The 11988-nt window shown below is 32.5% G+C and overlaps 1 protein-coding gene across 1 annotated transcript in view; it reads right to left on the bottom strand.

The window, feature by feature from the left end:
* Positions 1-446: 446 nt before the first annotated feature.
* Positions 447-11988, bottom strand: part of LOC143248127 (atrial natriuretic peptide receptor 1-like) — a 69557-nt gene continuing 58015 nt past the window's right edge. Inside the window, exons 16-20 of the mRNA XM_076496559.1 lie at positions 11380-11448; positions 10751-10925; positions 10192-10290; positions 6445-6536; positions 447-3064 (exon numbers count right to left, since the gene is read on the bottom strand). Of these exons, the coding sequence (XP_076352674.1) occupies positions 2990-3064; positions 6445-6536; positions 10192-10290; positions 10751-10925; positions 11380-11448 (510 nt within the window). The 3' untranslated portion in view covers positions 447-2989. The remainder of the gene's footprint in view (positions 3065-6444; positions 6537-10191; positions 10291-10750; positions 10926-11379; positions 11449-11988) is intronic.

Below are 11988 nucleotides of genomic sequence, written 5' to 3'. Positions count from 1 at the left end.
AATTATTTCAGATTTTCAACTCCATTTTTATATATCTTACACAAACGTAAACTAACAGATAAACACTAATAATGCAGTGTTAATGGCCTTATCATATTCTTTCAAATCATTAATATCGATCTGTAAGTAAAATAAGAAGAAAAACGATGCATGAAATATTATTATTTCCTTTATTGTTGCATTTACTAAAGCCTTTACTATTATTCTACAACTGATATTTTATTAATAATAAAATTAATACAACAATTAATAATTTTATTAATAATAAAATTAATACAACACTTTCATATAACAATAATCCACATAAAATTCTTTTAAAGATTTTATTTTTAAATGCATTGTTAAATCTTATGGTTAAACAATTAAACAATCATTACTTTTGACATTACAATTCATAAAATGCTATATTATAGAAATATTTACCTTACAATAATAAAGAAAAACTATCACTACACAGAGAAATATTTATTCTCTAAATTGTATTATGACATGCCAAACACAAGAAACCATAAAATCTAAATGCTTTGGAAAGGTAGATAATTCTTTATCAGGGGTGAACTGTGGCTCCAAGTAGTTCATCGATAAGTTTGATAACTTATAACAACAAAATCGGGGTTTCGATACTCAAAGTAAGCAAAATACAGATATCCCATTGTGCATGCGGGTTTGTTCTCAATAAAAAAACCAACTAATAAGAAAACTGGAAATGCCAAAGTTAAGTGTAAAAAAAGATGAAGTGACGCAACAGCTAAGCAACGTGGTCTTCCATGACAACCCAGAAATGTTTTGATTAGCTTTCAAAGGACTGTTGCAAGTGTGACTAGTTTACGTTGTGCAATACGACAATAAGCGAAAATGTTAGATATAAAGAGTTTATTAACGTTTCGTTTATAAAATAATTTAACTTAAAAGGGAAACTGTACTGGATATTAATAAAATAAAAATCGATTAACAAGAAAGCGTCAAGTAGAAATAATTTCAAAGATAAAAACAAACATTGAAAAATATCAAAAACAAATACGTTTTAAGAGAGATTAAGAGTTTGCTTATACAAGACACGATGAAGAACTTGAAATTCTAAAGTAAACTGCCCTAAACCTCACAATCTACTTTAAGCTAAAAAATTAACCGAATTTGTCAATCTTGTCTTATCTCCAACAATTGTTAATTCAAGCACAACCAACGGTACTACGATAAAATGACCCTAACCATGTCAATAAATTTGTATATCGTACTAAAAGCTCCCTCTTACAGCAAAACCCTCTGAAATTTTATTCTTGGAAAAGTTACATTTTTTATTTAAACAACCGTTTTTTGTTCGCTTATTTACTTTCTTCTTATACTAACAATCAATTTAACCAAGATAACATGAAGTCAATGTCTAAATAATGGTTGCTATTACGTTGATTTATACATAAAACCTAGAGATAGATCATGACTTCGTCACTATAAAAGATGTCACTCAACCCACACTAAACAGAATAATACAGCCAAGCAGAATAATTATGAAGTAACCTGTATTGATGAAATAAATTACAAAAAAAATACTGAAATCCTAAAATAAACCATATTAGTGAAGAGCTGTAAAGATGCCAATACTGAAAGAGAGACTAAGAAATCTAGCAATGCTCGATTAAAAATATTTCCATAAGATGTAATACTAAAGAAAAAATCAGAATTCCTCTCATTATTTCCTATGACTTTAAGCTTAGAAACGTGTTCTGTATTGTGATAAAAACAACAAACGTTCATTTGCTACAATTAAATGATCGCCGAAACTAATTCTTCTTAAAGTTCTCGTTGTCTCTTTCTAAATGAGTAGAAATTTTAAAATTTGTTCTTGTTCATGCAAAAATAAATTATAACTCAGAAATAATTCTTTTCGTTTGTGCAATAGAGCTCGTTGGTTATTTTTCAAGTATATAAAAGTTTCCAACTTTTTTTCAACAAATAAGAACAAAAGCGCTTTAAAAGTAACAAAGAAATTACTTGCACAGCACAATTTAATTCACACAGTGTTAAGATGCAATCACCAGTATGTAGTATAAACTAGAACAAATCTTAGCTAGCCTCATGTCTGAATATATTTGTTTTCCTTTCTTATGTGACTGAAAGTACTTTGTTTTTACCATAATAACTTGTAATAATTACTGCTTACTTATGACGATTTCCATGATTTTGTATATCTTTTTTAATTTTTTTCTACTTAATATTTTCTTGTTAATCGACTCTCTTATCATACTTTTTTTTTTTTTTACTTTATCAAGTACTCAATAGTTAAACTCTGTTTAACGGGCTCGGCTTGCCCAGGTAATTCGAGCGCTCGACTCGTAATCTGAGAGTCGCAGGTTTGAATTCCAGTCACACCAAACATGCTCACCCTTTCAGCTATGGAGACGTTATAATGTGACGTTCAATCCCGCTATGTCGTTGGTAAAATAGTAACCCAAGAGTTAACTGTGGGAGGTGATAACTAACTACCTTCCCACTATCTTACACTGTTAAATTAGGGACGACTAGAGTAACTCTGCCGGAAATTCACAGATAAACAAACTCCTCTTTAAATTAAGTTTTTACAAAAAAAACCTGTCTAAGTTTTTGTTTATCTAACATTTTCGTTTGCTGTTATATTTCTCAAGGAAATTAGTCATCATTGCAACGTTCTATTGAAAATTAATGAAAACACTTCTTATCGTGGTAATCTAACTTTGCACCTTTCTTCTTGCCTTACTTAACTTAGTAATTCCTAAAATATCTATTTTTCCAAAGCACTATATGATATAGTTTCTTATTATTATCTTTAATTCATTTTTATCAGCGTGTTTCCCTAGCATCATGTAGAGCAAATCGGATATTATTAAAAAATCATAATGTATCAAGAAACCGGATTTCCACTATTCATCTTCAAAACTATAGCACCTAATAGGTCCACAGCTAATTCTAAATACATAAAAGTTTCTTCTTTCCATTGATGTGTAAGTGAAGAACTTTATTCGAATATCGGTTTCTTTTGAACTGGGGTATCTTCACCATCCAGCCAGTAGGTCCGCATTAATCCTTTACCCTGTAATTTATTCACATGTATTACATTACATGTACGTATTTATTTTCACCGAGTCTTAAGTTACTGTAATAGAGACAAAGTGTCACAGATTGATTGAAATCTGTTTTGATGGCAGTTAGTTCAATCTATCAAGAAATATGTCTGTTTACCTATTAGAGGATATTTGATACGCATTCTTTCACTAGCATAGTATTATTGTTTGAAAAATAAAAGTTTTTAAAATATTGGTTGATATATATAAAAAGTACTTGTTGATTATTTTAAGTGTTGCATGTTGGCTCATAAGTGTCGCACTTAGTTTTAAGTTACAATTTTGTTTTGCTTTTCTAAGTAGCCTTAACGTTATTTAGAGAATAACTGCAAAGGGCGTTAACTCAAATTCCAACAATAACGTGTTAAATAATAAAATACTCTAAAATAATACTGGAAAGATGTTCGGAAAAAAATCGAGTATTTACTATACAAACATTCAAATACTAGTTCGGTTGTGTGACTTATATCTATAATCCTACATCTGTACTCTATTAAGATAAAACTAAGTATTTTATTTTCGGTGAAACAAATTATATAACCAGTGTTTGAAATCATAGCATCTAGAGCTTTATAAATAATTTGATTTTCGTGTCGTCCAAAATTCTAAACTGAGTACAAAAGAAAACTTTTGAAACCTACACAGATGTATATCACATGAGATCAAAAGATTAAATTTACATTGTCAACCTATAATAAACCACCTTATAGTATTAAATGTATATGTTTCTTTAATGATTCTGCTCTTCGATCAGTAAATTCGCCACCATTTGTGAACTAAACTTTTCTTGTGGTATTAATAAAGCTAGGGAACTTATAATTAATAATTTTTGAAATCGTGCTTTAACGTAGTTAACTAAGCTGTTTAGTGTTGTTAAAGAATGATGATAGCGATAAGAAAGGGAAAATAATAAATAGTAGTAACTGGTGCCTATTTTGAACACTTTTAATTGAATAATTATTACATACATATTACAACGAATTTTACCAATTAGATATGATAATGGTCATAAAATGTAAAACATTACACAAAAATGAAAACTTTATAACAAACATTCAGGAGCGTAGATCCTGGGGGGATGGGGGATACATCCCCCTTTCATTTTAGGTGGGAGGTATGGTGCATACAATCAACCCCCCTACAGTTTGGTCTGTTGAATTGTTTTATTGCATCACAGGCCTACAAGTTGTGTGTTTGTTCTTGTGATTCTCGTGTTCTTGCCAATCGAATTACATAATTAGGCCAAGATGTAGCCTTTTTCAGTAGCCGAAATGTACATCTTTAAAATAGGCGTGCTTCTAAGCTTTTCGATCTAAGCGATAGTTTCTAAGTATCAGTCAGTAGGCCTAAGTATACATGCAAGGTTTGCAAGCACTATCACAGAATCTACCTACGTCTTGTACGTAGTGTAAAATTAAGTAAAATTTTCATCACAACAGATTAAACAGAGCATGAAATTCAAAAATATTACTCCCAAGCGTAAACTCCTGTGATCTAGATCTGGCAGGCTATTTGTAGCTTGTAGCTGCATCAATCTTATGTGTATATTGTGCGGTTTTCCTACGCCATTTGTTCTTATGCATGTCTAGCTGGTTTTATTGTCGAACGCCTTACTCTCCTTAGCTGCTGAAGCCGATGACCATAGTGTACGTTTAGTGTACAGTTAACGACATTTAATATTGCAACATGCAGTTGAAGCTTGTGAATGTGTTCGAGATTCTTTCCAGTGGGTACATGAACTTGGTGTCTTGCTTCAGAGGTCAGGCAAATACAAGACAATCTTTGAAAATATTGTATCGTCAGACAGCCATAATGGTCCAGTTAAATACATCCGCCCACTGTGCCCAACACACTGGTTGTGCTGCCTATTTGCAATTACATGTGCTAATGATCACTACAGTGACATTGTTGATTCTTTGTCTGAATTAGCAAATGAAAAATCAGATGTAGCAGTGAAAGCACGAGGTCTGCTGGACATATTTGTCAATGGAAAGACAGTTTTAGGATTGTTGATGCTCAGCAACCATTAGCTGCATAAGAGGAACTAAACCGTGCATTCTAAGCAAAATCAGCGACAGTATCTAGCATGATTGAAGCATCTGCAATGACAGTTGAGGAATTGCGGATATTACGAATAGAGGAAAATTACAACAACATATTTGATGAATCTGAGAAAAAGGTAACTTTCCTAGATCTAGTGCCTATTGAACTAACACGCATTCGCAGACCCCCATGAAGGATCACAGGTAATGGCTCAGCACACCATTCTGCAACAGCTAGAGATTACTACAGAAGCCAATATTTTGAATTTGTGGACACAGTAATAGAACATCTGACCACTATGCAGACAACAATGACTTGAGGAAATATCTGGCACTTGAGAACATGATCACATCTGGCAAGCTTGACAACTCGGTTATAAACTTCTATCCAGAAATCTCTGCACAACGGCTCGAGTTTCAGTTTCTCATGTTCAAAGGAACAACAAAAGCAGTATCTCTGAAAGGTGCGAAGGATGTTTACTGTAAAATGCATCAACCAAGCCAGCAGATGTTTAGTGTAGTGTTTCTTCTCATGAAAATTTTGCTTGTATGTCCAGAATCCAGCTGCGAATGTGAACGGAGCTTTTCTGCATTAAGACGGTTAAAGACGTGGTTAAGGTCAACTATGTCTAAGTGCCGCCTCAACCATGTGGCAACTTGTCACACTCACAAAGATGAGGTCGACAAGATAATTATAGAAGAGCTTATGAAAGAATTCATAAACAGATAATCACAAAGGAGGTCTACGTTTGAGAACATGTAGACTAGAGGACATGAATCTTACTTCAATGGAAAGTCTGAATAATTATGTGTTACATTGTATTGATGTGTAATTTTCAAGAGTTCGCAAATACATTTTAATTATTTTTATCAAACAACATGAACAGTTTTTCAGTAAATATAAACTTACCAAGGGTAATTACTAATTTTATTAATATTTGAAAACGTAATTCATGCAATGAAAGTTATTAGTAACTTTGTCAAGTATAATGGCCATCTTTTATACTGTGCAGTGTGCAGGAATAAATTCATGTGGCAGTTAATTTCTGACACATTTGTTTTTATTCTATTAACATTTTGAAAACTGTTCACAACACCTCACTTATACAAACCTACATGGAAACCTTGAAGTATCGTGGCAACAAGATTACTCTGTGACTGGATGTTTACAGCTTTCAGGTTCACGTAATCAGAGATTACCAATTTGCAAATTGAACAGTTCACATAAGTGATTGCAAAAATCCTCCCCCCCCCATCGGGTGTAAAAAATCTACGTCCCTGCAAACAATTATATTATTATTACTTACTTTTAGCTCAATGTCTCCTCGGACAGATAGATGAAAATTTCCAAAAATGTCGAGTATTTTCTTGGTTTCGTGGCTCACGTGTATTCTCAGAGCTATACATAAAGACAATTTGCTCTCAAATACACACAGTTAGATAAATGTTTCTTGTATACAGATAACAATTACAACATTAAGACCGTCTAATAAATAATTTTCAGTTCTCGATAAGTATTTTCAATTTTATTAAGATATGTCTGTATAAAAAGAGTAACGTTGAAGAATACATGCGGCAAACAATTGCGTCAGGAAGTTTGCTTTCACATGACATATGAAGCACAATTTGCATTTTCCTGGTCTAAACGAATTCGTGTATTCTATCAAATTTTCCTAATTTCATATTCATTTTCTCCAACTTATGAATTAGCAATTGCCTATTTACTCTGTCAAACATATCTTTCAAGTCTGCATGCAACATGAAACTTCGCTCTCTCTCTTTTAAACTGTTTCTTAATTATTGTGTGAGATTATATAAATGTTATCAATTGTTTTGGTTTTGAATTTCGCGCAAAGCTACACGTGGGCTATTTGCGCTACCCGTTTCTAATTTAACAGTTTAAGATTAGAAGAAATGTAGTCAAAATAGCACACCACCAACTCTTGGGCTACTCTTTTACTAACAAATATGCGATTGATCGACACATTATAACGCACCCATGACGCAAGGAAGTGAAAATGTTTGGTGTCGCGGGGATTCGAACCAGCGACCCACAAATTGCATGTCTGGCTTACTATCAATTGACACCTTCCCTATTTTAAATTTCATCTGACCTACAGGTATTGCTTCATTCTCTATAGCCTTCTTTTCTTCTAGCATGACTGCAAATAATTCATAAGCCATTGATAACAAAATTTTTCCTCTGCAATTCGCACCCCCTAGTACAGCGGTAAGTCTAAGGATTTACAACGATAAAATCAGGGGTTCGATTCCCCTTGGTGTGCTCACCAGATAGCCCAATGTGGCTTTGCTATAAGAAAACACGCACACATTCTCTTGCTGGCCCGACATGACCAGGTGGTTAAAGCACTCCACTCATAATCCAAGGGTCGCGGGTTCGTATCCCCGTCACACCAAACATGCTCTCCCTTTCAGCCATGGGACCGTCATAATGTGTTCATCAATCCCACTATTCATTGGTAAAAGAGAAGCCCAAAAGTTGGCGGTGGGTAGTAATGACTAGATGCCTTCCCTTTAGTCTTACACTGCTAAATTAGGGACGGCTAGCACAAATAGCCCTCGTGTAACTTTGCGCGAAGTTCAACACAAACCACCCCTCTGTAATTCCTTACGTCATCTTGAACCCCAGATTAATTTCTTCATACTTCAACCATCATCTCTATTTTCAGTTCTATTTCATCCTTTTTAAGAACTCGAATCTTATACTTCGTAACACCCTTCCAAGATTTTAATAATTTCTTGAAAATATGTTTTCATTGCAAATGAACTACGATATAAATTATAACACGTAACATGTGTCATTTGTAGAGTAAGAGTCAAATGTCGTCTGAAAGTTTTCAAAATATTTTTCAAACTGTCTTTTTAGCGCTCTTTCACATCCATTATAGACTTTCTTCGCAAAATAAAAAAATGTATTAGTTGAATCATAGAAATCAGATTTAGGCGCAATATTTGAAATCTTATAGTTGTGGAAAGTTAAACTTCATTCTCTTAACCACTTTCAGTGCTTTGTTCAAATTATCAGATGCAAGCTGGTATGTTTATTTTTTTACCTAGATCACACCTTATAAAAGAAAAAAAAAATGGGCTAAGCGGTGAGTCAGAAAACCGGTTTCGATTTAAACAAAGCCATTCATAATGTTGATTAGAGGAAACACAACCATTCAGCAGCGTCCGCCTAAACTTACTGCAGCTACCCAAGAAACCAGATTGGTTGTCACTCTTACAATCCCATCTACAACTGAGAATGTTTGCTTGGTTTTTTTTAACTTCGTGCAAAACTACATGAGGGCTATCTGCGCTAGCCGTCCTTAATTTAGTATTTTAAGAATACGAGAAAAGCAACTAATCAAATCCAACCACCACTATCTCTTGGGCTACTCTTTTACCAACGAATCGTGGGATTGACCGAAACATTATAACACCTCCACACCATATTTGGTGTGACCGAGATTCAAATCAAAGACCCTAACTACCTAGCCTTGAAAGGGAAGCGGTGTTTGATAATGCCATATCTTAAACAAGAGATCCTAGAATTTACCAGACGAATACTTAAGCATTAGACCACACTCAACCCAGATACAAGTGATTAAACAAATCAAATTTTTGATAAATTCAGGCTCCACCTTTATCTTTTCCAACAGCTAAACAATAACTTAGGGATTCTAGAACTAATAAGGAATATTTATGAAAATAAAGCAAAATGTTTTAAATATACTGTGTAATTAGAAATAAACTATATATTTCTACCTTTAGCTTAAAACTGAGAAAAAAAACAACCTAAAATGGTTATTTAACCTTTATCTAACACTGTATGCACACAAACCTAGTTTAAAGTGCGTAATTATATCTACTATTACATATTCTGTGGTCAAGCAGCTCAAAATATATATATATTATATTGTGCAGTCATATTAACAGAAATCAAGTTGAAAATTAACAGATATATAAATCCTCACGCGCCCAACACACTGACTAATAAAGTTGGCTTTACCCATTTTAAATCTTCTTAGGGGAATTAAGAGCTCACAAAAAATAATTTTGGAGATTTGGTAAATTTCTCAGTCATTTTTTGATACTTTTCTACTGATCCGACACATTTACAAACACAAAATGCTTGATTTTCCCATTTTAGTATTCATAGAAGGGTCAAGATGCTCCAAAAAGAACTTAATTTTTTGGGGTCTTAACAATTACTCCGCCATATTTTGGCCAATTTACATGGAATTTATTACATTTTTGGGACTATGTTGCGAAGATTGCTGCATTCGCTCACTAATATTGGCCTCTTTAATTTAGTGGTAATTTTAAAGCATGCTAATAGATGCTAATAACAATGCGTTATCACTGCCAATGTTCAACAAAACGTTATTCCAGGAAACTTAATGAAGATAGTTGTTTTCGTTGTTGTTTAACATAAAATATTTCTTTTCCACACTTTAACACTATTCTACAAAGTTTACTATTTATTTTTTAAACTACGTTCACACATATTACATCATAGGGACGTGTAATTATTCTTGCTCATTACGTTTTCTAGAGATATTTAATTTTTAATGGTTATATTACTTTCCATGGTAAAGGTTTGACACATGTCAAACATAATTACTACTTTCATAATTACATTACATCTGAGCAACCAAAATGTCAATACTGCCTTATCATTACCAATGTTCTCCATATTGTATAACTGATCCGATTTTAACAGAATTCTTAATTTCTCTAAATTTCTATCAAGTAAGCAACAATATAACACCTCTCCCCGTGGTACAGTGGTATATCTGCGGAGTCACACAGCGAGGAATCGGGTTTTGATATCTGTGGTGGGCAGAGCACAGGTAACCTATTGTGTAGCTTTGTGCTTGATTTCAAACACACAAACAATATAACGATGTATTATCATCGCCGATGCTGTACATTCTTTTCTTATTTATAAGACAGTCCTACTCAAGTTGTTAACAATATAATAGACCTTACCTCATACTATTGCTCTCTACTTTACATAATTGGTCTGTTCACAAAACAGTTTTTACCTTCACCGTTAGACTCCATCCTGGACGCTGTGTTTACAGTGTCACCAAATAAACAATATCGTGGCATTTTAAGGCCGACTACACCCGCCACACAAGGACCTAATGAAAAATGTAAAATGCAGAAAGCAGAAAAAATATAAACATGTTTTGAAATATCTTCATATAGGAAAAATATTTTAAACTGAATGTTATATTCCGTCTAGTATATAAAAGCAGTATATATATATTACATTTCACATGATTTCTAACACGTGTAAATGGTTGTTTTATAGGATTACTTTATCGAGTTGTTAAAGATTTTATACAGAATATTTTTTTTCCAAAAACTGTATAATCACGTAAACTATACATGATCAGAAATATATTTCAATTCACAAACATCTTAAAATAATTATGATACAATAACTACAGCAAATCTCACAACTGGTTAACATTGAAATAGCATTAGAGATAATGATTACTGTTTAGAATTAATACTACCTGAGAAATATATGTAATGTTTTTTGTTTTTTTTATGCAATACTGAGCAACTGTGTTAATAGATTATCAAATATCATACCCGAATGGATTCCAATTCGTAATTTCAACTTTCTCTCAGGCTTGTGTCTAATTTTGAAATTTCCTATTGCAACAAGCAAATCAAGGGACAAGCGAGCTATTTCTCGCGCATGCTCAATGCCATTTTTGATTGGCAAACCAGAAACCACCATGTATGCATCACCGATAGTTTCCACCTTTGAAAACAAAACCTCTGATAATTAATACCTAATCTCAGTTCATGTGGTTTGGAAAAATATATATTTTTCTATAAATTAAAATGGCAAAACGTGAAATAAAAATTAGAAAATAAAATTATTAGATGAAAAATATTTTGATAATCATTACGGTTACTGTAAAACAGCCACATTTCTTTATTCATTATATTGTTAAAGTGTTTTAGAAACAAATGTTCAGACATATAAGTCTTAAAAGTTAATCACATGATCTTATAATAATAATAATAATAAAATATACTCTGATAATAAATGTTTTTTGTTTTTTTTTAAATTCTTGTAGTAATTATTTGAATATCAATATTTACTTTTATGAAAGTCATAAGTTTATAAACGGTTACATAAAATGTTTGTTAAAATAAAGGTGTCATACAAGCAAAATAATTTTAAAGGAATGATTATCGAATAATATTACCTTGTATACATCATAATTATCGATGATGGAGTCAAAACAAGTATAGAGGTCGTTTAGAAAGTCAACAACCTGGTAAAAACAACGTAAGAACACATCAACAACATTTTCACTTGTATTATTATACATTTACATAGATGCTATAGAAAAATCTATCTGCCATAATATCTTGCTCTGAACGTATTAAATGTTTTCAATTACATTTTTAAAAAGGCAACATTTATGCTTCTTTGTACTGAACCCACCCACACGTCTATGATCTAGCAAGCTGGTCAGATTCATACAATGTTTGCATATCTTTGTGTTAAGTACTTTCACCCTTTCTTTCTGAATCAAACATTAGTCGTAAACCTAAATAAGTATATATATATACATATATTCCTTGACTGGCTATACCTTTTGATGTGCACTGCATTTTCGCCTATTCGAGGCTCATCAGCACAGCCTAGTTAAGAAAACTAAATAAATACCATTAGGCCTCCATGATGATGTTACTTTTGTGTTAACTTTAAAACTGTTAACATTTACCTTCAAAATGCTCTTAATATACATTAAGAATGCTTATTTTTGCAATGTCACAACGATTACCATATTTCTACTTTTCTCAGAATT

Source organism: Tachypleus tridentatus, chromosome 4 (genome assembly GCF_004210375.1).
Source record: "Tachypleus tridentatus isolate NWPU-2018 chromosome 4, ASM421037v1, whole genome shotgun sequence".
Taxonomy (NCBI): Eukaryota; Metazoa; Arthropoda; class Merostomata; order Xiphosura; family Limulidae; genus Tachypleus; species Tachypleus tridentatus.
The sequence above is the reverse complement of the archived record's forward strand: the minus strand, read 5'-3'. Positions and strand labels throughout refer to the sequence as shown.